Source organism: Desmodus rotundus, chromosome 5 (assembly GCF_022682495.2).
Source record: "Desmodus rotundus isolate HL8 chromosome 5, HLdesRot8A.1, whole genome shotgun sequence".
Lineage (NCBI taxonomy): Eukaryota > Metazoa > Chordata > Mammalia > Chiroptera > Phyllostomidae > Desmodus > Desmodus rotundus.
In genome coordinates, this window is record NC_071391.1 from 1,630,251 (window position 1) to 1,654,111 (window position 23,861).

A 23,861-nucleotide genomic window follows, 5' to 3' on the forward strand; every position below is an offset into this window, starting at 1 on the left:
GGCACAAGGAAGAGGGGCACTGGGGCACGCGGCTCGGTGAGGGCTGCAGGGCAGCTGACCTTACACCCAGACTGGGCCCGGCCCCTCGCGACCACAAGGAGCTGCAGAGAGCACTTGGCTCTGGAGTAGCCCGTGCGGGAAGGGAAGTGACGCTGCATTGCGGTGGCCCTTGGCTCTCCCGGGGCGGGGGGCAGCCATGCTTGCAGGACCCCCGCTGCCTTCCCTGGCAGCAATGGGCCTCTGATGAGGCCTGGCCCCTGCATGGGCTGAGAAGGCACGTGAGCCTCGGTGGCCTGGCCCTGCCTGACCCAGCCCTGCCTGTCCTCCTCCAGCACAATTGACAGGGCCACTCTCTCCCCCAAGGTCAGAACAGGGGGCCTGACAGGCCGCAGCCTCCCCGGGCGGGAGAGGACTTGGAGGGCTGGTCTCCACGGAGATGGCTTGGCCGGGCGTCAGTGCCGGGGCCCAGGTGAGTCCCGTGCGGCCAGGCCGTGCTCTGCCGCTTGCCTGGGTGGGCAGCAGGCCTGCCTCTCCTGGTAGGGCCGTTAGGGTTCAGGGAAGGCAAGCGTGATCCGGTTGGGGTGCGCGCAGTTGAGGGGCGCTGCGTGGTTGGCGTGCCTGTCCCGGACGACAGCCGCCTCCACTGAAGGGGCCGCTCCCCCCACCCCCAGAAGGCAGGGGTCCCAGAGGCCAGCAGTGGGGTGGTGTGAGGGCGGCGGCCAGGTCCTGGGGCCTTAGTGGGGTGCAGTAGGGGGTGTAGGGGTCAGGCAGCTGTCAGAATGTGAGGGGTTTCATCCCATCGTGGCGGTTAAGGGTGGGGTGTGTGCCCAGAGCCCCCAGGTGGGTGTGTCACGGCGGAGGCACATATGGGGAGACCGTGGGCCTCAGGCTGTGGAACACCCCCCATTTGGGAGGTCCCGAAGCTTCCTGTGGGAGGGTGGCCGTGTGCTGGAGCCCCCCCGGGCGCGGATGGCGGGCAGGGGAGGGGGGTGAAGCCTTGGCTTAGGGACCAGGACCAGGGGAAGGAGGGGAGGGCATGAGGAGTCTTTGTTCTAGACGCACGTGGGCTCCGGGCGGATGGGGGTGGGGGCCTGCAGAGGCCCTCTCAGGGCCTGCTGGGAGGGGCGCCGAGCTCAGCTGCGTTTAAAAATTAGCAAGCCGAGGGGCTGGAGGCTCTGCAGTTAACCCCTTTGGAGCCTCCGGGGCCTGTCTGAACGAGCAACCAGGAAGGCTGGGCCGCCGCCCCCACCCCTGCCTGCCTGCCTGGCCTCCTCCTCCTCGGCGCTGCCGCTGGGGCTCCGGGCCTGGGCACTAAGACGGGGAAAGGGTGTGCGGGGCCCACCAGCACCCTGCCCCCTCCGGGACCCCAGTGGCGGCTGCCTCTTTGTTTTCCCTGTCTCAGCTCAGTCAAGGCCGTGTTTCAGCTTGCTGGCTCCATGTTAACTTTGGGGAGGGGTTCCCACCTTTCTGAGGTTATGAAATCGCTCCCCAGGGACGAGGACACCCCCGCCCCCAAGAGTCTGTGGTTTCCTCCCACATGTGTGTAGGGAGAGGCTCTGGCTGCCGGTCCGAGGGCCAAGGGGGGGAGGGGCTGGTCCTCCTCTGTCCTGGGGAAAGTGGTCAGTAGAGAGCCACACCCACTGGACACACACCCCAGCCAGGCCATCGTCCACGGCCAGTGGTCAGAGGGCCAGGGACACTGGTTCCAGGGGCTGCGGCAGGTCCCTGACCCCCGGGGGCAGGTGACTCCCTCCCACCCTCTGTCTCCTTTGCAGGCCACCCCTCCTGGGCTGGCTTCACTTCTCTCTCATTCCCGAGTGGCTCCCCCAGAGCCCGAAGCTTCTGGCACTGTCTGTGTGTTCTCCGAGGCGTCTGTCCAGCCTGGCCCTCACCCCTCAGACCCACATTCGGGGCCCCTGACCTGCAGCCCCCTCCCACAGCCCCGGTCACGCCCCACCCCGCCAAGCACATCTCCCCAGTGTGCCCTCTGCACGAGAGGGGCCCTGAGCTGTCCCCTGCACTGCTCCCCCCGGCCCCCCACCACAGCAGGCAGATGTCACCCCTCAACACCTCTGGAAGTGCCCTGCTTCCTCCACTCCCTCCACCTGGCAGCCACTGTCTCTGCGGCCTCTGTCCCCTTCCAGGGCACCCTCTCAGAGGAGGGGGGACCTTTCAGGATGAGGAGCCCACTGAGTCACCTTTCAGTGGCCCTGAGGCAGCGTGGCTTGTGTGGTCTGGCCTGCACCTCCCACAATCCTCTTCTTACAGGTTCGGTACCTGGTTTTTCTGTCCCGTCTGCTCATGGGCTCCCTCCACCCCAGGCCTGCTGCTGCCCCACGGTCCCCAAGGAGCTTCCGGGACCCAGGACTAGTTCCTGGTGCAGATCCCTGTCCAGGTGCTTCCTGTAAGGGACCACCTCTGTCACCCTCCGCGGCACGCTCCCCTTGGGGTACAGTAAGACACTCGAGCGCGCGCACACAGGGGCCGTCTCTCCCTCCTCGGGGTGCTCGGGTCCTGCTGCCATCAGCCCCGACTGCCTGGGCCGGCGCCTGGTGCTTGCAGCGGAGGTCTGTTCTAGGACCGCCTGCGCAGCTGGGCAGTGACTGCTGCCCGGCCTCTCGGATGCAGTTCACGGCCTGGCAAAGTGTGGGTAGCAGGGCACCGCCGCGGGGTGCCTGGATGGGAGGGCCCACGGCAGCCTCCCGGAGTGGCACCGCCGCCGCCGGGTCGGGGGCTCTGTCCACCCGCAGGGAAGGACCAGGAGCCCCTCAGCCACACTGGGAGATGACTCCCCACTCTGTGAAGTAATTTGCTCCAAGGCTACTTTTTCTTTATGAAGATTATATTTATTTTTAGAGAGAGGGGAAGGAAGGGAGAAGAGAGGGCGGGAAGCATCCCTGCGCAAGAGGACTGTCGATCCGTCCCCTCTCACACGTCCTGACTGCGAATTGAACCGGCGACCTTTTGCTCTGCGGGGTGACACCCAGCCCACTGAGCACACCAGCCAGGGCCCCAAGACGCCGTCCTGTTACACCAGTGGATGTCCTATCTCCTCCCTCCTGCACATGGTCTGGCTATTGGTCCCAGTCAGTCCGTCTTCTCGGTGGGTCCCGTGCCACAGCCTAGGGTCACCCGTGTGGCCATTGGGCTGACCTGCTGAAGCGCACACTCGCCACAGCCCCTGGAGCATTCCCTGTGCCCACTGCCCATCCAACCCCGACCCCCAGCCCAAAGCCCATCCAGAACGGAGGCGGCAGCCAGTCTGTCAGTCTGTCTCTGTCAGGGCAGAAGCCTGAGGAGATCGGCCTGGGCCTGAGCTGGGGACAGGCCTGTGTGTCAGGCGCTGGCCCCCCCCAGGGAGTCCCCATTCTATGACACTAATTGCTATAATTAGCAGGAGAAAGGCCTATTAGATCCGTTTCTTCTGGCTGGGCTGCCAGGGAGGGCGAGCCCCAGCCCCAGGCCCAGGCTTTTCGGCAGAGCAAGGGTTTCTCCATCAGTGAGGCAGCCTTTGAATTGCAAACAGGACCTCGCCCAGCCCAGGGGCGGCTCCCAGAGTCGACTGGAGCTTCCTGGTGGAGCTGCCGGGTGGGGGGTGCCGGCCTGGAGCCCACACTCCCATGGGTCACCCGGCCCTGCTGTGGCCGGCCAGCATGAGGAACGTGGCTAAGGCTGAAAGGGACACTGGGGGAGGAAGGACGGCGTCCGAGGCTACCCCACGCTTCCCGCCGCGGCCTGCTGTGAGGCCCCCTCGATGCCCCCTCCCCCTGGAGTGTAGATGCAACCCCCCCTGGCGCCATGGCCCATGGCCAGGCACTCGCTTGTCAGTCCGCACTCAGTGAAGCGGACAGGGCCCACCCGGACTCTGTCCAGGCCGCCCCCAATCCGGACCAGCCACAGCTGCCCATGCCAGAAGCAACTGAAAAGGGGTTCCAAAATGAGGCCCTCCGTGGCAGCCCACGGGCCGTGGGACTGGAGACTCCCGCCAACCCCATCCTGCCGGCATCGGCCTCGGGAGGCCAGGGTCTCTCTCACTGAGAGGGCACGGGTGCTGGGGATGGGGAGGGTGCATGCAGGCCAGGGCTGGCTTCATTTAAAGGGCCAGAGCAGAGACCACTTCAGTCCCTGGATCTGGTCCCAGGCAGCGGCCCTCCCCGGGATGCTGCCCAGGGCACAGGCGCCCCAGGTACCTACTGCACAGAGGCTGCTAAATACCTCACACCGCCGCCGCCGCCACCCGGCCCCGGGCATGACCTGTGCGGTCTGTGGGGCTGGGGCACGCGCATGCCACTTTCCCGCCGCGCTCAGAAAACGGACACGCACTTTCCCCGCCTGGCCTCTGCAGGCCCCAAATCAGCACCTCCATTCACCGGAACCGCCGGGTGCAGGCCCTGTGAAGGAGACAGGCTCACACTCGGGGAACCTCCCTTCTGGTGGAGGACACAGGCAGGCAACCAACGAGGACATGCCCAAGGAACCAGAAAAATTCCATGGCATAGCCTGAGCATGGCCAGTACTGACCCTGCGTGTCACCGCAGGAGCCAACTGAGACGGCAGGTCCGGGAGGCCCCCCCCACCTCCCACCCACGACCCAAAGGGCCTTTCATCCTGGGACCCGGGGTGATAAGGAATTGTCTTTGGAAAATCTCAGGGAAGGGCAAGCCAGGCAGGCCTGGCTGGTGCAAAGGCCCTGAGGCATGTGGCTGGTTTGAGAAGCAGGCAGGAGGCTGATGTGATGGGCTCAGTGAGGGTGAACAGAGGGCAGGGCTGGTCTCGTAAAACTTGATGGAATTGGAGTTTTATTTCTAAGGAATGGAAGCTGCTAGAGGGTGCCTGCCAGAGGGGTGTGGGTTGGGCGTGCGTGGCTTCCTTCTGGGCCTCTACTGACCAGGGCACAGGGTTGGCCACAGCCCGGAGCTCACGGAACACTGTCACCCTGGGAGGGTCCCTGGGAGGCATCGCTGCCTTGCCATCCAATCCCCACTCTCCAGCCCTGCGCCCTCCCACCCCGGGAGGGGGGGGGATTAGTCGACACCCCCGTGTGCTCATGCCCCGCTCACACATGTGGTGTCCCCAGGCAGGCCCGGGTGGTGCCGCTGCAGCCCAGCGTCGTGGTGTATGCTGAGGCCCCCCCGCGCTGGACATCTGTGTCACCTAGCGCTGTGTTTGCACACGGCTCCCTTTGGTAAGGTGTGCACCCAGTCGCCACTCCTGACCGCAGCGCGAGGCTCCCGCTCCCCGCCCCCACGCTCGAGGCCGCACTGGGCACGCCCGCTCAGCCCACACAGCCCCTCGTTGTTCTGGTCAGAAGGCGCTCGCTGTTCGCCCAGGAGGGAAACCGCAGGGCTGCAGGTACTAAATGTTTTACTTGAGGAAGAAGTGCCGGACGGCTCTCTGGGACGTCTGCTCCCCACTCCCCCCGCACGGCCCCTGCAGCACACAGGGCGGCTTGTTTCCTGCAACGCAGCCAGCACTTGGCGTTGTCACCCTGCTCCTCCTCGACACGTGAAGGGGAGCTGGCGCTTCCAGTGTGTTTCCTGCTTACTGACGAGCTTGGGAGGTTTTTCACATGTTTGTTAACCCCCCCACCCCCAGCCCCGCACGTCGCCGATTAATGTCATGTGGGCTTCCTAGTGCATTTTAGCTATTGTTCCTGATCACTCTCAATTGTTTCACGTATCTTTTAATCTGTCATCTGTGACCTGGACAAAGTAACGTGAGCGAGGATGGAACAGCAAGTTGTGTCTCAGCAGGATTATGAAAACAGTTTTTTTGGCTTTTGTCGTGATGGATTTATTCAACAGGAAAAAATGGCATCTAGTCACGTTCCCGAATTTTAAAACGAGAGTCACGCAGCCTGTGTTTTTGGGCTCCTGCCTCCTGGCTCCACCCTGGGCCATGGAGCCGATTTCCGTAGTTTTCTCCCACTAGATGACATCAAGTGCCTTTCCACTTTTCAATCCTGGTCCATTTGGAACCCGCTTTCCCTGCCGGGCCAGGCAGGAACCCACACACGTTGCTCCTTTCGGGGAGAGTTTTCCCAAAACTCCCCAAGACTTCGGGGAGAGTCTTCTAAAGAGTCCCCACAGGCGTGCGGGGCCACCTGCCGCTGGACACAGGGCTGCCTCTGAAGTCCCCTACCTTCCCGACTCCCGAGGCGTGGAGTGTGCCCCAGGCCTGCCGGGGCACGGCCTTCTCTGCTCTCCTGTCTGCAAGTTCACTTGGTGGGTGCAGACCGTTCTCTCCCACACCCACTTCAGAGTATGTCAGACAAGTTCCTCAGCAGCTCCGACTGGGAGTTTAGGTGAGGCTGCACCGAATTCACAAGTTTGGAACCCCTGACCCGCTCCTACTGCTGAGCCGCCCCAAACCAAAGGACAGGAGCTCTCGCCGCAGCCGAAGACCCTTCTCGGCCTCCTTCAACAGAACTTCAAGTTCTTCTCCATCAGAGTCTGCTTTGTTAACTCCCAGACATAAACTGTGCTGTTACTGATTGGCAGCTTAACCTCTATCATACCTTTTAGTTTCAGCTGGCACCCAGAAACCTCTGGGGTGGGGGTGCTCTGTGGAGGTGCAGCGGCCCTTCCTTCCCCCTCCTTCCCCCAGGGTCATTTGGTAACATCATGAGCTGCCACAGGAATTTAACTCTTGTTTATACCAATCAGCCTGTGGTAAACATGAGCTCATGCTACAGCGCTTCCCTGAAGGTTGTAGAGGCTATCAACATTACGATTAAGGGAGGATTTCCTATGCATTGATCTCATATCCAAAAATGCTGAAGTCTCTTTTTAGTTCTAAAACCTTTATTATTTTTTTTTCTTTTCTGCACGGAGTTCAGTTTTCGAAGGGTGGTCCGAGGCCCCAGGAGCCTGAGACCTCTGCTGTGAGGTCAGCGTGCTTTCTAGTATCACCCAGCCGCAGCCGGCCTCGTCTGCTTGTGCACTCACAGTTGCCTGTGGCGTGGGCTTGTCCAGCCCTGCCTTTTAAACATTTCTCAGTTTTAACCTCAAAGACGGCAGCTTTCAACAAACATGAGCCACGGGGGCAGAAGGGGCCCTGGGACCAGAACGTTTGAGAACTCTCCGATGGGGAGCCATCGGCGGCGCGCTCTCTGGCCCTCTGGCGCCCCGGGCCTGCTCCTCATCTTAAAGGAACAGACGTGTCTTTGGTTTCTTTGTTAAGTTTGCTTACAAGTAGAGCTTTGGGTGCATAACTTGCATCGAGTTATGGAAGCTCCCTTCTAGTCCTGGCTGGCGAAGGGGTGTCCCCAGGCCCTGAAATCCTACGGGGGCATTCAGCTTTATCCTAACTTTTCTGCCTCCGTGGAGAGAACCATATGGTTTTCCTCTCCTAGATTCCTGACGTGGTGAATTACGCGGGTAGAGTTTCTGATACTGGATCATCGCTGCATTCCTGGTTGAAATCCCACTCGTTTGAGACACCGCGCAGCAAGCACACAGTCGGACTCGGTTAGCCAAAGCCAGACACGGGACTTCTGCGTCCCGGCCGTGAGGGAAGCAGTTCATGCTTCTCTTGCCTTGTGCTCTCCTTATTTGAATTTGGACATGCTCTGATTTGTGATTTCAAAAGATCCCTCTAGCTGGAGCATAAATCCTGAAACAGCCCACTTTTCTCTTCAGTGTGTTTGGAAACGTTAAAATAGCACCATAATCAAGCAACCCAATCCTTAAATTTTTCTCCTAGCGAGTTTCTGGAAAACAGGTGCAGAAACGGATCATTTGAGACACCGTAGAAATCTGGTTAATCCTGCCTGCCTGCTTTCCTTCGAGGACGGCCTGGGCCCTGTGGGGAGCGGGCTCTCTTGGGTGAGGGCGGTGTGGTGCGCGTGGAAAAGTTACCGCGGTATCCCCGTTGCCTCCGTGCAGGGCGCGGAACGAGGACAGACACTGCGCCCACACCCCCAGAAGGGGGAGCCTCCTTTCCCGGCGGAACAGCCCCAGCAGAGGCCCTCCCCGCATTTCACGATCAGGGTCCCTGACCCGCCTGGGACCTCCAGGCTCTCCCAGGCCTCTGCCGGGACGAGACCGACCCAATCTCCCCACTCCCAGTGAGACCGAGCCTATTCCCACTCGAATGACCTCCTACTCAGAATCCCACCCCAAAGAGAAACCTCGGCGTCTGCTCCGGACTCGGATCCCAGGCTCGGGTCCGCCCGCGGCCGACTGGGAATCCGGCCGAGGTTCCACACACCCTGCTCGGACGCCCACTTGGTCCTAAACCCGACTTTGGACTGCTGCCAGCACCCCGACGCTGGGCGCGGAGCCGCAACATGGGCTCCAACCTCAGACCAGGGACTCGGAACCCCGACACCCACCCGGACCGCGACCCTCAGATCTCTGACTCAGACGCACAAACTCCCGACGCCAAACCCTGGTCCTAACTCAGAGTCCGGACCCAGACTGGAACCCCAGGCTCCGACCAGCGACCACGAACTTCGTACCCCCCCCACGACCCCCACCTGGACCACGACCCTCGGATCTCTGACTCAGAGGCACAAAGTCCCGAAATGAGACCCCGATCCTAATTCGGACTCCGGACCCCGACTCGGACCCCAGCCTCCGGATCTGAGACCGGGAACTCGGAACCCCGAACCCCACCCGGACCTCAACCTTTGGATCTCCGACTCGGAACCACAAACCCCAGACAATGAGCCCGATCCGACCTCGGACCCTGACGCAGAACCGAACTCGGAACCACAACGGAATCCCGGTCCCTGCCCCGGCTCTCCATGAGGTACGGAGTGCGCCAGGCCAAGCCGAGAGCGGACCAAGCTGATCCCTGCCCGCCCACCCGCCAGCACACCAGCCGCGGAGCTCACCTCGGAGCCGGTGATCACCCGTCCCAAGCCCGATCGGATGTTCCCGAAGTACTGTGAGCAGAGGTAGCCGTGCGGAGCCCGGACTCCGGAGCGCAGCACGTGGCGGGTGTGGCCGTGAGGAGCGTGGACCGAAGAGCGTGGACAGAGATGCTAGTCGCGTGGCGGGTGGTGGCGGACTGCGGAGCGGGTGTGGCGGCGCTCCGACCCAGGTCTACGTGGCGGCCGCCCCGCCGCTGATTGGATAAGCGCATGGGTCGGGCTTGCCGCCTTACGCTACAAGGATTGGCCATCCGCGGCAAGCGAAGTGCCGCGCTCTGCTATTGGTCTAGAGGGACAGCTGCTGATGCCACCCGGGCGTGCATTGGCCAGGTGGTCCCAGCGCCACGTGCCGCGCCCCGCCCCTTCTGCTCCGAAGTAGCGCCGCCCCCACCTTGCCGCCACAGGGTCCGGGGTCCCAACAGCACAGCCGCACCCGGAGAGATTGGGGCCAATCAGAGACCCGGCCGCTCCTCCCTGTGCCACCCCCAACCCTGGAGTGACTGACCCCACAGGCCCTTGGCGGCACTTAGTCGCCTTATGCAAACCCTTATCCCAGAGTCCACGAGGGCGGACGTGCGTGGGGTAGGGTGCGGGGATAGGCGGGTGGCTCGTGTTCCGAGACCCGTGGCAGGGACTCTGCTAAAGACATCATGGCCGGTCTTTGGGTGATCCTGGGAGGAAGGAAGGTGCCAGGACCGCCTCAGGTCACCCTGTAGGAAGTAGCAGGGCCCAGGTGACCCAGGAGGTTGGCTTCCAGCCTTGACCTCCACAACCCTGTGTGTGATTTCCTCTTTCTGATGTCCCGCTGCCCAGATGCGGAGCCCGTGTCTTGACCATCTACCGCCCACCCACCCATCTTGCTTGGCTATTGAACTCATCCTGGGTTCCAGGAATTGCCCTCAACACCTGCGCTCTGCAGCAAACAGCAGTTAGGAAGCCTGACCTCTCGGGGCGTTCCATCCCCTGAGGCTTTACCAGCAAGTCTGGGCAGTTTGGGCCTTCCATGCGAACTGCAGAATGGTTTTGGCATGTAGAACTTCCAGTATGTTTTCAGAAGTTGTGCTCGCTGCCACCTCCACTCAGGGCTGACTTCAAGCCTGCGGGAGAAGGGGGCTGGAACCAGCCAAGCAAGGGGTTGTCTCCGCACCCAAAGCATGCCGTGAGGCCATTCATCTCAGCTGTCTCTGCACCAGGTCCCATGCTCCGAGGGGCCCCAGGCTCAGGGTGTAACGCTCTGCTGACACCATCTTGAAGGGTTTTTTTTATAATTTTATCTTTGAACTTGAGTTTTGTAGGTGAAGGCTGACAGGATAATGGGGTGTGCTCCGGGGGCTTGGAGCCAAGGCTCCCTGTGTTCCCACCCCCTCCCTGCCTCCTCGGGACAGGTTCTCAGCTGCCCAGCCTCCCTCTCCCCACTCCCACCGGGTGACGGCTGTTGCTCTGCCCGTGGCCGAGAATGGTGGGGAGAGCCTGGAGTCCAGCCCACACTCTGCCATGCTGGGACCCCGAAGAAGGTGGAGGTGACGCTGCCAGCCTGATGGAGCTGTGGAGACAAGAATGAGAGCGCCCACATGGGAAGGCAGTGCTGGGACGTGAGGGCAAACGGGGCCCCAGGCAGTAGCCTGACCCCTTCTGCCATGTGAAGTGGAATTCACAGATCTCTGCCTCAGGTGGCCTCCTGCATCCTTCTGTGGGAGGCCAGGACTCCTCCCAGGAGACCCCCCCCCCCTCCCCACATGTCCACTCTTACCTCCCTGGGGATGTCAGGGACATGAGAGGTATTTAGACTGATTGCAACAAAGTGGAAACCCACGCAGATTTGGGGTTTACAGTCCAGCCAGAAAGGCCTGAGTTCAGGCCGCGGGTCCCTGTGCCGCATTGGTCTGCCGCCTCCCTCGGGAATGCCGCACCATGGTCGACTGCCCCAGTCCCCACTGGAGGACATGAGCTTTTCCCCAGCCTTTTGGTTTGGGTTTGGTCTTGAATCCAAGGATGCTGAGTATGGGATGAAAAGCCACCTAAAGCCCTGGCTGGTGTGGCTAAGTGGACTGAGCGCCAGCCTACGAACCAATGGGTCACCGGTTCAATTCCCAGTCAGGACACATGCCTGGGTTGTGGGCCAGGTCCCCGGTGGGGGGGGGTGCACAAGAGGCAACCACACATTGACGTTTCTCTCCCTCTCTTTCTCCCTCCCTTCTCTTCTAAAAATAAGTAAATCTTTTTTTAAAAAGTCCACTTACGACGGTGAGCACCCTCCTGGGAAAGAGTGACAAAGGGTGTTGATTGGGATTTCATGAAAGCTGGTTTTTTAAACTGTGGAAACGGAGTTGATTTGATGTTACACTTAACAAAACTGGGGTTCTGATGTTGGGCCCGGCCGGGGGCACGTCTCGCAAGTGGCCAGAGTCCTTCCCACGTGTTTTTGAGTCATGGAGCCTGCTCCGCCGCTGCCACCGAGCCTTGGGCCGACCCTTGGAGCCCAGAGACTGGGGTTTTCTCCCAGAGGAGGCCCCGCTGTGGGTGTGCCCACGAGACGTCTCCGTGGGGCCGCACTCTGAGCCAGACCGAGGGCCCTGCTGCTATCGACCTCGACACAGTTGTCGGGAAGCACAGCTCCGAGTCACACGCGGCCGGAGCACCCCCCCCTCACCGCACACAGGGTGCTGTCGATCACCCAGTGCCGACCGCCAGCCCTGGCGCACCTGTTGTGTGCCCCCCATGCCCACCCCTTCTCTAGTCCTTTGGGGGAGACTAAGAGAGGTTTGTTGTCTCGTCGGAGACAAGAGACATGTGGGAATTGGCTGGAGAGGCGTGTGGGGCTGGGCGAAGTCCAGACCAGCCAGGGCTGGTGGGGGGCTGCTGGGCAGGTTGGGAGGGGAAGCCCGGAGCTGGCCTTGGGCACACCAGCAGAATTTGGGGAGGGGTGGCTGGCGCAGCCAGCTCCTCTCTCGGTTGTGCTGGGTCCTTCCCAAGCCCAGACCAGCTCAGGGGCATTCTGAGCATTCTGGGTCCTGGAAGCCCTGGGTGTGGCTCCTTGTCACCTCCTTGGGCTCAGGACCTCTGGGTGGGTGCAGGGCAGAGAGCCCTGGCACCTGGAGGCCTCTATCCTGGTCCCCTGAGTGACAGAGGACTTCTGGTTTATCTCAGCTGTGCGTGGTGGGGGCTTCCATAACGTCCCCCATGCTCTCCCAGCACCAGCTTTTGGGGTTCAGAGGTTTCCTCACAGGCCTCTGCACCCGAGTGCACGCAGCAGGCACACACGCACACACAGCTGAAGAGAATTAGGCTCAAACCGTCCACTCGGCTTTTCTCTTGATTCCGAGGTATTTAGGATGGGGGTGGGGGATTAGGGGAGGAAGTGGCTGAGCTAATTCTCCTGTGTTTGCCAGCACAGAAGTGCAGATGGGGCCCAGAGCCCCTCAGTGTCCTGGGGGAAAACAGCAGCCCTCCTCCGCCCTGGGCAAGGGATGAGACGTGGCAGGCCCTGGCTGAGACCTTCTCTGGGCCGCAGTTCATCCCCCACCACCCCCCACCCCCAGAGTTGAGGGTGGAACCAGCTCCAGGCTCAGCCAGGTTCCCACAGAGCTGCTTCCCCCACCCCGAGCAGAGAGGCCCAGTGCCACGTGGCCGCCTCAGCACCATCTTCCCAGGAAGGGCCCCGGCCCCACGCTGCTCTCTGCAGTGGACGGGAACACAGAGGGGCCCAGGGAGCCCGGGGTCCGCCTGAGTGGCTGGTGCAGTTGCCACCCCTGTCTCCATGCCACCGGCACCAGCAGCCCCTCCGTTGCCCCAGTGCGGCTCTGGGCACACACACACTCTCACACAGGCGTGCACCACTGCAGCTGTCCTCGGTGAGGGCTCTGTGACCCCGTGACCCTCTGTCCAGGGGCTCCTCCACTGACCTAGAAGTAAAGTCTCTGCTGACCCTGCTTCCCATGTCCTCGTTCTGGAACCTTCCTCCTCCTTGGCCCCTTGTGTCTCCCGTCCCTGCATGTCACTTGGCCTCCCCTCCCGCCTGATGGCTCTGCCCAGACGGTGACTCCCGCTGTCCTTCTGCATACATGTACCCGCAGGGGGCATGCTGTCATGGCCCCCAGGCTCCCTGCCCTGTGACCCCCACTGAAGAGCTCAGCATCCCTGATGAAGACAGGCATGCTCCCGTTCATTCGGGGCCCAACAGCCTACAGTGGGGTGAAGCACCATGGTGTGGGGCATCTCCGGAGGTTTGGGGAGAGAGTAGTGGAGAGGATCAGGTCTCTCTCCTGGAAACCAAACAGAGAAAAAGAACTAGAGGGGGCAAGGGAGGCAAGGGGCCCAGGAGGGCTGTGTGGGGATTCACTGTCACCCAGTGCCCAGGCATAAAGGTGGAAGCAGCTAAGGACGTGTGAGAGACGGTCAGGTGGTGCTCCGGCGGCGCTCCCAGGGAAGGCGGCCTTGGCAGGACTCTGCGGCTGGGGTGAGGAGAAGCTTCCAATAGCCCCTAGGGCAGGCCAGGGGTCAGGTAGAATGTTGAGAGGCAGGTGGAGGAGCCAGACCTTAAGATACCTGTGTACATGGGTCAGTCCCCAACCTCCACCCAGCTACGTGGTACCTTCCCTGTCTTAGGCTGCCCGGGGCCTGGTGGGGGCTATAAGGCTCAGGGTGACCATGTGTGACAGGCACAGGTCCCAGCCCCTGGGCTGGTCCAGTCCCGTCACAACCTGAGCCCCAGTGCACTGTGTCTCCAAGAGCATCATGGGAATGGGGTGATGGGGAGCGGGGGCAGGCATGCCGCCCCAGGCCTGGCCCTAGGCTCTCGTTGGGAGCAGATTTGCTCTCCCGTGTTGGGGGCCACAGTTCCTCAGGCCCAGAGGGCGGGGGGCACCCCGATGAGTGGCAGCGCGGGGTGTGGGCTGCTCCCACCCAGAGGGCAGCTGTGTGTGTATACGTGGGGGCATGGCACAGCCAAGCCTTGATTAGCCAACCCTGCTTCTCCCAGAGCCCCCGCTCCGAGGCGGTGAACGCGGCAGCTGTCTCCTGACCACCTGCTTGGGGCCTGGTTGGGCGCCAGGCGTGGGGATGGGAAAGCAGAGTGTGCCGGGCCCGCCAGCCCCGCTGTCTAAAGGGCCTTTCCCACCTCTGCTTTTCACAGTGCCGCCCGCCCCAGGCCTTGCTGCCCCCACTCCCTGCCCAGCCTGCCATGCCCACCCACAGCCATCCATGTTGGGTGCGTCCGGACCTCTGAGAGCCACCCAGAAAGCGTTTCCAATGAGCTTCCACGTGCTGGGAGAGGTGTCCCCAGGAAGCCCCATCCCGCCGCTCCAGTGGTTCCAGATTCTTTTTAATCATGGAAGAGCCTCCCCTGATATTTGAGGTGCAGACAGACACGGGCGGACACCCCACTGTGGTCCTCAGCTCTGTGCTCGAGAGGGTGGGAGACCGCCATGAAGCCCACCAGGCCGCTGGTGACAGCGGGTGTCCAGGGGGCCTCAGAGAAGCTGTGAGAACATCCTAACCGAGCCTGGCAGGCTCGGAGGGCGGGCATAACCTGCACGGAAAAGCCAGGCACGAGAAGAGATCAGCCGACTGGGGTGCTGAGCAGCGGGGTGGGGTCAAGCACGATCTCCACCAGACCTTTGAGACCCCTCCCCTTGAAGGTGGTCTGGAGGGAGTGATCTGCTTCTGCCCGACAGGGTACGGTGGAAGTAACAGGGAGTGACTTCCAAGGCTCGGTCATAAAAGGCACTGCGGGGCCCTGCTTGCTCTCGCCGGGGGTTGTCACCTCTGGGAGAAGCCAGCCTCCATGTTGGGAGGGCACCCAAGCATCCCTGCAGAGACAGCCACACGGGGAAGACCTGAGGCCTCCCCACTGCAGCCTCGAGAGAGAGGCATCTTAGCAATGGCCCTCCGGGCCCGGTCAGACCATCGAATGCCCACAACCCTGGCCAACCTCCAGCTGCTCCTGGGCTCCTGACCCTCAGAAACCATGAGATTCTAGATGGTGGTCGCCGTGCGGTTGTAGGGTCACCTGGTCCTTGGCCACACCGTGACAGCCTCCCTCGCCAGGCTCCATCTGACCCTTGACTGGGGTAGCGGAGAGGGCTCTGCAGGCCTGTCCACTTTCACCAGCGGGCGACGCCTCTCAGGGAGGTGGCGTGTGGCCACTGGAGAAAGTGTCTGGGACCAACAGCATCTGCCCAGGCATGCTCACCATCGTTCCGCTCTCTCCTCCTGTGAGCTCTGTCCTCCAGGCCGGAGGCTCTTGGTGTGAGGTCCCTGTGCAGGTCCCCGTGCGGGTCCCCCTCCCAGGGAGAGCAGTTTCAACTCAGCAGGTAGCCTTTGGGCAGCAGGACGCTCTTGGGCCGGAGCTGGGGTGACTCTGTGACCACGTGCTTACGGCTGGGAGAAGGCGGCCGCGGGAGAGTGACGCAGAGCTGCCACAGGCGGCTCTCCCCCAGAGAGCTCCAGATCCGTTCTCTGGGGCATGGGTAGGATGGAGGGCTACGCCTGCCTCTGCTGGACCTGGGGACCCCACCTCTCCAGCCACGTCCGGGTCCCCTGGGCAGCTGGGGTTACAGCGCCTTCTCATCTGAGTGAGCCCCACTGGCCGGTCCCCAGCCCCCCTTGGAGGGCACAACCTGGGCCTGGCAGGATCCCCATGGTACGGTAGGGAACCCCTTCTCTCCTCCTTTCCCAGTGCCCTGCTTGTGGGGGCTGGCTCCCCATGGGGGCAGCTTCCTGTCCTCAGCTGGGGCCTGTGGCCCTGAGGACTGCCCGAGCTCCTGATGGTTCTCATGTGATCGGGGCCCCGGACACGGGGCCCAACAGCCAGCTCTGTTCTGAATGTGTGTCCTGCACCCGGGAACATCGACGAGGCCTGTCACTCGTCAGCCCCAGTGCAGGGGGAGCAGACGTGGCGGTGTGCCCTGCGCAGGGCTGAGGCCTCTCCCTTTTTCTGCCCTCCCTGGGTCTTTGGGAAAGGCCTGCGCTTTCCGGCAGGCAAGGTTGTTTCTGCGCCTTGGGCATCCCGCAAACAAAAGGCGGAAGTGGTGCTTGTGGATGGGATTGCTCAGCTCCCCTCCCCCCAAGGCTGGTATGCGCCTGCCTGCCCAGGGCTGAGCCCCGCCCCCCGCAGCCCCTGCCTCTGAGGCCGGCTCATGCTCTGGGGCCCTAGGCCTCCTGCCTGCCTGTCCCACTTGGACCCCCTTTGAGGTTCTCAGAGCAGCCTGGACACAGAGGAGCAGTGAGTGGGTGTGGCCACGGCCCCCCCAAGTGGGGAGGCTCGGTCCCCCACACCGACCCAGCAGCTCGGAGCAGTCACTACATCAGACCCAGTTCTAAGGGCTTCAGGACAAGAATTTACTCAATCCTCTCACAACTCCCTGTGGCAATAGGGAAACTGAGGCACGGCCAGGTCAAAGGACTTGCCCACAGGCAGATGGTGCTGGAGCTGGACTTTGTCCTTCCTGCTCAGCCACGTGGCCTCAGTGCGAGGGGCGCAGTCCCTGCTTGGTTGGTCCCACAGTGGGCTTACTGGGTGGAGGGCAGCTGTGCCTTTGCCCCCATTTGGCCTCCTGGGCACTGAATGTAAGTGTACCCCCTCTGCCCGCATGTGCCCTGAAGGGGAGGTGGAGTGGGCAGCTGCCCCCCAAACTGCCGTGCCCCTCGGAGTGGTGTCCCGCTCCCCAAGACTCCCCCAACAGTTAAGTGACCAAGATCTGAGACCCCAAGGACACCCTGCCCCCGAATCACCCTCTTGAATGTGGCATTCTGTTTCAGGTCATTGGGGGGGAGCCCCTGGCCCAACATGCCTCAGCATCAACCCCCCAGCAGACCCACCACTCCCCTTAGCAGATCCCTTCCTCCCTGGGGTGTGCATCCCCCACCGACCACTGGCCACTGAGCCGACCCAGCAACACACTCGTCCTGGCCTGCCGGCGGCTCCCTTCTGCTCAGTGCCCTTCCTGTCACTAACGCCCCTTAGGCAGGCATGCTCCAGTCCCCAGCACAGGCGGCACCCTGGGGTCAGCACAGAGGCCTCTGGGAGTATGCGGGGAGGTGGGCATGGGCAGCAGGCTCGGCCCCGGGCCTCCAGTTCTGTGCCTTGGTCTCCCTCTAAATGCAGGAGGCAGAGGTTTTGCACAGCCTTGGCTCCAGGAGGAGGGGGTCCCCTCTGAGTTGGGGGCTTCGTTTCCTCTACCCTCCCCCAGACCCCCAGCCAGGGCCAAAGCCCTCCTCGGGCCCTGGCGATGGCAGCAAACAGGGCCCGGAGGGGACATGCCCCGAGCTGGGCGGCAGGGGCGGCTCCGCTGTGGAGAGCAGCAAAGCACCCAGCCACCTCTCTCTGCTTGGAGTGCAATCTTTTTTTGGAAGCCTTGCTGGAAAATCTGAATCTTGTGAGCCATCAGCTGTTTATAATCAGAGAAGCATATGTTTAAAAAGAGCTGAGGGGCCTTATAAACTCCGTGTGCAAATTACCTTTGGGGCTGCCCGCCCCACCGCCCCTCCCCGCTGCCGCCATCGCTGGCGAGGGGCTCAGCGCGCTGCACAGAATGAGCTGTAACCCCGTTGTGGTATGGGGTCACGTCAGCTTGGCCCTGGAGCGTGGGAGCCTCCATCTCTGCTGCACGGCTTCCAGGCCCCCCGCCCCACCCCCCAATCCAGCTGCAGCCGACTTCTGGCTCCCTGTCCCCGGGCCTTCAGCCTGAGAAACACCCAACCTGGGGGCTGTGCAGCAACATGGGGGCAGGGGCTCGGCCCTGGGGCCTGTGGGTGCAGCCCGAGGGGCGTGGGGGGAGGCAGGGGCGCTCCCAGGGCCTGCTGGTATCCTGTGGGGCGATTTTGTGTTTCTGGGTTTTGAATTTTGCTTTTGTAACGGCCGCCTTCAGGTATCATTCACGTCCCATGCAGCTCACCCACTTAAAGTGCACAGTTCACAGGCTTTCGTCTGTTTGGAGCCGCGCGTGGCCACCACTGTCCAGTTCCAGAGGACAGCCACACCTGGGTGCTCGGTGGCTTCAGGCCCGGCGGACCCTGTACTCATCCCATTTTGGTGAGCTCACTACTCGGCGCCCCACTCTCCTGGTGCAACAGAGGTGGTATCAGTCCAGGCACTTGGTACAAGTTCCGGAACGAGTTAAGGCAAGGAGCCCCGAGGTAGCACTGTCTGTCCCCCTGAAAGAAGGCCCGGATCCCGCGGCCGTCGCCCCCCACGCCTACCCCTTCCCTGCGTGTGGACTTGCCTATTCTGCACACTTCGTGGGAAGGAGCAGTCTTTTGTCACTGGCTCCTTTCACAGAGCACGGTTCCGTGGTTCATCCATGCGGTAGCACGTGTCAGGGCGTGTCAGGGCATCGTCCGTGTTTAAAGTCACACACAGTGTGTGTCTGGCCCACGCCTCACTCTCCCTCCATCCACTGTGGACGTCCGGGCTGCTTCCACTTGTCAGCAATTGTGAATAATGTCACCACGATCATTCGGGCGCACGCTCGTTTTTTTTAGATTTGCATTTCCCTTGGGTCTGCACCCAGGAGTGGCACCCCCGGGTCTCGTGGTGGCTCTGGGGTTGACCTTGGGGGGAACTGCTAGGCCATCAAACTGTCCAACAGCTGCCCCGTCTTCTAGCTCCGCCAGCGTCAGCTGAGGGCTCGGGTTTCCCCGCGTCCTCGTCAGCACTTGTCACTGTCCGTCAGTTGCGCCGTAGCCGCCGGGTGGGTGGGAAGCAGCGTCTCGCGGTGTTGGTGTGCCTTTCCCTGGTGGCCGATGATGTCGAGCCTCTTTCCATGTGTTTATTGCCCACTTGTGTGTCTTCTTTTGTGAAATGCCTAGTTGTGGGGTTGGCCAAAGAGGTTGTCTGGTTTTGAAGTCAAAATAAGACTTTTTTACCCATAATTTCATTGAACTACGTACTCACTGTGTTCTGCCGTCTCTAGGGCAACTTCAGAGTCCCGTCTTCTCAAAACTTTTTATCTTTTGGAGCAGAGAACTGTTCCAGGTGCCTCCTGTAGTCTTCCAGGAAATCGACATTTTTCTCCACTGAGAGAAGTTTGGAAAGACCGAAATAAGTGGCCGTCTGAAGGTGCAGTGACCGCTGAATGTAGGGGATGAATCGGAGCTTCCCAGCCAGGCTGTGACAGGTTTTCCTGGGCATCAAAGAAATGTGGCCTTGTGTTATCCTGATGGAAGATTCTTCACTTTCTGTTCATTAATTCTGGACGCTTTTCGCTGAGCGCAGCTTTCAGTTGGTCCAATTGGGAGCCGTCCTTGTTGAAGTTAATCGTTTGGTTTTCCAGAAGGAGCTCCCAATCAACGACTCCCTCCCGATCCCACCAGACACACCGCATGGCCTTCTCTGCATGAGCACCGGCCTCTGCCGTGGTCGGTGGCGGTGCATTCGCTTGCCCGCCATCTCTTCCGTTCCACGTCATTGAAAGGATCCGTTTCTCATTGCCCATAGCAATTTGTTTCAACAATGGAACATTTCTCTTATGTGTAGGTAGAAAATCACGTGTGGAAATATGGTCCAGAAGGTTTTGTTTCGCTTAACTTCTGTGGAACCCAAGCGTCAAAGCGATTAGCATGACCAGGCTGCTGCGAATGATTCTCAGGGCTGGGTTTGGACGTTTTCGTATGTTGGCTGTCTCCCATGTGGAGTGATGGTGGTGGTTCTCAATTGATGGCTCGATTTGATCGCTATAACTTCAACTGGCCTACCCGACCGCAGAGCACCATCCAGCGAGAAATGTCCAGCGTGAAACTTCGCAAACCACTTTTGACACGTTCAGTCAGTCACAGCACCTTCCCACGCACGGCACAAACCTTTTTCTGTGTTTCTGTTGCCTTTTTACTTTTCTTGAAATAATAAAGTGTAATATGCCAAAAGTGTTACTATTTTCTTCCATCTTCCGTATTAACATGGCTACACCAAAGTTTCACCAACTTCGATGACATTTTCCAAATGCACAGTGCGGGGACAGCTGTCACAGCCCAATCGAATGACATCGATTCAGATGAATTCAAAGACAGCCAGGCGCTACTAGAGCCATCGGTTGGGAAAACCCAAACATTTCGGCCAACCCGACAGCTGTACACCACTTGTCAGATACCTTTCCCCCGTTTGCGGGGCGGGGGTGGGGGGGGGCTGTTGAGCTTGCGCGTCGTCATCAACACTAACTGCGTTTCGTTGTTTGTTGTTGCTGCTGCTGTGGGCAAAGCCTCGGCCACCAAGAGCGACTCCTGCGTTTTCCCCTAAGAGTTTTATAGTTTCGGCTTTGACGTAGAGGTTACGACAGTGGTTCAGTAAATTTTTGGACATGGTTTGGAGCAGGGGTCTAAGTCCCCCGCCTTGCACGTAGACATCTGGCTGTCCCGGCACCGTTTGTTGAAAAGACTGTTCTTTCCCCCATTGAAGGGTCTTGGCTCCCGTGGGAAAACCAACTGACCGCAAACGTGAGGCCTTCGTTCTGGACTCAGTTCCGGCCCATGGATCTGGGCGTCCGCAGCCGTGCCGGTCCCACGCTGACTTCACCCCTGGCGCCTCGCAGTGAACTTGAGATCACAGAGTGCTGGTCCTACGGCTTTGTTCTTTTTTAAGCTTGTTTGGCTGTTCTGGGTCCCTTGCGTTTCCATGTAAATCTTAGGGTCAGCCTGTCCGTTTCTGCTAAGCAGCCGCTGAGGTTCTGACCAGGATCGAGCGCGTCAAAGCTGTAGATCCCTTTGGGGACTACGGCCTCTCACCAATGTCGTCTTCCGGTCCATGAACATGGGATGTCTTTCCGTTTCACTGAGGTCTTGCATTTCCTTCAAGAGCATCTCAGAGTTTTCCGAGTGTAGCTTCGCACCGCTTCGGCGGAACCTCTGGGCTTGTGTGCGATCGTGACCCTCAGCCGTCTGCTCCTGCCCATGGGTCCTGCCCAGCCTGCCCACCACTGCAGGTGCCGAGGGCCCTCTCTGGGCTCTGGCCACGCCACCTCACAGCTCTGCACACGTAGCATCCCCGCCTGGGACACGCAATCCCTGCTGAGCTCGTCCTCGGGTCCGATGGGTCCCCTGAATCCTTCACATCCAGGGACTCTCAAGCCCCTTGGAGGGCTTCTCCGTGAGTCTTGGTCAGTGCCCACCGAGTGTGAGTGTCCCCCCTGGACTGTGGCTCCTCAGGGCCAGGTGGCTCCACCATGGCATTCCCGCTGCACCCCGAGCCTGGGCACAGGGCGTGACCGGCCCAGGGAGGGCCGCAGGGACACGCGGACTGTTTTCACGGCAGGCCCCGTGATGGGTAAGCAGCCCTCAAATGCGGACCGAGGCTTCTGGGGGCCTCACCGCCAGCGCCACGGGACTCCGGCAGCTTCCAAAAGGAATCTGATTTTTCAAATTGCCTTTCAACTCAAGGGTCTCAGATCCAGTCTGCAGACCTCGAGGGGAGGGCCCCGGCACTGCTTCTGAGCAGGTGCCCTTGAGGGGAGGCAGAGCCGGATTGCAGCGAGCTTGCCTGGAGCCTGTGGCCAGTGGCCAGGGCTGTTCACCAGCTCACCTGTGTCCCCTTCCATGGGGCTGGGCCACGCCATTTGGACCAAACTGGGTCACTGCAGGCTGGTGTACCCTGGCCTCGCCGGGTCTCTCACCCCATCTATAAGAGGGGGAAACACTACCTACATTCCCTGCCCCCAAGAGAGCCAAGGGAATTGGGTCCAGGGAGGTAATGGCTTGCGAGTCCTTTGGAAACCTGGGGAGTGGCTTTGTGTGGGTGCGTCTTATTTCAGCCATGAAAAACTGCTCTTCCCCCTCTCATCTGCATAGTCCGCAGTTAGGGAGCACCTTCTGTGTGCCCGGCCCTCTGCTAGGCGTAGGGAATGCAGTGCGGTTGGGCTGGACGCCGGGGTCCCTGCCCACAGGGAGTGCAGAGTCCAGCAGGGCCGCCTGGCTGCAGGGAGAGCAGGGCAGGCGCTCTGGGTCCAGGCCCAGAACAGGGATCCTGGGCCTGCCAACAGCCCCCAGGCCCTGAGGAGGCTCCGAGCTGGGCTCCCAGGAATCAGGGCAAAGTACTGAGGAGCAGAGATAGGGGCTCCTTCTCACCTGCTTCCCCCAGGGCACCGGCTAGAATGCCCCCAGGCCCCGGAGTCTGCAGGCCTAGGTGCCGGGCCCTGAGCTTCATCCCCGCCTCAGGAGACAGGGGAGGATAGAAGGGCACTTCCTCTCACAATGCGCAGTCAGGGTCATGGGGGCCTGTGGCAGAGCCCCCTCCTCGGAGCCCCCAGCCTCAGGCCCTTCTTGCTCTCCTGCAGCCACACCCCTGTGGCCTGGAAGCCAGAGCACCGGGCTCCCAGCCCTGAGCCTCTTCCGCCGTGACTTTCTCGCAGCCTCTGGCACGTGGTGTGCACCGTCCCCTGGCCAGTCTTCAGCTGGACTCGGGGAGGGGGCTGTGGGGGAAACGATGGGGGAGACCCTCACCTCTGCCTCCCCTCGAGCCTCCCCGGCAGCCCCTCAGTGGTGAACGGCATGCGGGTGGGGAGCAGAGGCCCCCAGTCCTCTGCATGGGGTGCCTGGGGTGGGGGGCAACAGGCGGAAGACCCACCATGATAGGAAGCACTGGGTGAAGCGCTGGTGTTTGGGGCTGTTGTGCTGGGGGTGGGGGTTCAGAAGCTTCCCCAGAGATGAGATCCCAGAGAGCAGCGGCCCCCACACTTCTGCACCCGATCCCCATTGTTCACTGCGCCCCATCGGGCCTTCTGGGCTCTTCTGCCGCTGCTCACCATAAAAAAACACTCCAGTCACCTTTTCCGCTGTGGTTTTTATTGTTTTATTTTATTATCCCAGCTACACTGAACTGGGAAGAGCTACAGAAATGGTTTCTTCTCCCCCAGATTCCAGAACAACTTGTAGCCATTGTAGATTTTAATTAATGACCCCCCCCATGTCTTACTTTCCCCAACTTCGTATTTCTCTGCGTAAACGGGGGGCAGGAGGGTGCTCAAGGCCAGGCATTCTGGTTGCGGCTGGAATCGGGCTCCCTTCCCCCGCTCCCACCCAACACGAGAGAACAGTGGGCCCCACTCCCGGTCAGCCCCATTTCTGGAGGCCATGGCCGCAGGCGCTGCGGGCCCCTGGCTGGGCTGGGCGGCAAAGGAAGCCAAGTGCAGAGCGAAGCCTGGGGAGGAATCTGGGTTCTCTTGGCTGCTGGTAAGATTATCCATTAAATCCATACTCCTCGCTGTAGAGTTCACGTATTCAGAGACTATCCCGTCCTCCGGCCGGCTTACATTACTGCAATATTGCTTCCAGATGGGCAGACACCCACCCCGAACCCGGCCCTGCGGATACGACGCCCAGCAGGCCGCTCACCACCGCGCCTTTGTTCTCTGGGTCCCAATCTGTCCCCACTCACTTGGGGAGCCCCAACGCCATGCATCTGCACTGGGGGGTGGGGTGCCAGACCCACGGCCCCCGGCCCACGGGCATCTCTGCAGACAGAAAACAGAGCGGGTGCCAGAGCGTCTCTGGGCCCGAGCTGGGGGCTGAGGCCTCCTTCCTGAGCATTTCCTGTCATTGGGGCCCCTTACAGGAGAGGCCCTGCCGCCCCGGGTTGGAGAAGTCCTGTCTGTCCACCCCTACCCCAGGGGTGCGTCCGTCCCCCAGGAGGGTGCTGGCATGCCTCATTTCCCTGGCAGCACACAGCCCTCCTCGCTCAGCCTGAGCACCAAGGTCGACCCCTGGAGCCCTGCGTGGCCACGCAGCCCCTGACCACACCACCCACTGGGCCACAGCTCCCCCGGCAGGTCTGAGAGGCGCTGGGGGAGAAATGGCTGCCTGGCCCTCCTTCAGCGGGAAGGATGAAGGCCTGCTCTCCGGTTCTCCAGCTCATCCCACGGCCCTGACACTGCCTCGTCTAGGGGGACAGAGAAGCTCGAAGTGGCGGGCAGGTGGGGGCTGGAGGGTCAGCCCAGGCTCCACAAAGTTGGGTTCTCCCAGGAGGAGCTGACCTGCCAGAGGGCACAGCACAGACGCCGGC

The 23,861-nt window shown here is 61.3% G+C and overlaps 1 protein-coding gene across 3 annotated transcripts in view; it reads left to right on the plus strand.

Moving 5' to 3' along the window:
* Positions 1–23,861, plus strand: part of KCNQ1 (potassium voltage-gated channel subfamily Q member 1) — a 254,249-nt gene that overhangs the window by 136,187 nt on the left and 94,201 nt on the right. The window contains exon 12 of one of the 3 annotated variants that reach the window (XM_053925873.2): positions 20,268–20,771. The exons of the other annotated variants lie outside the window; for them this stretch is intronic. Coding sequence (XP_053781848.1) covers positions 20,268–20,403 — 136 coding nt within the window. The 3' untranslated portion in view covers positions 20,404–20,771. Of the gene's footprint in view, positions 1–20,267; positions 20,772–23,861 lie in introns of those variants that run through there. 3 annotated transcript variants of the gene reach the window in all.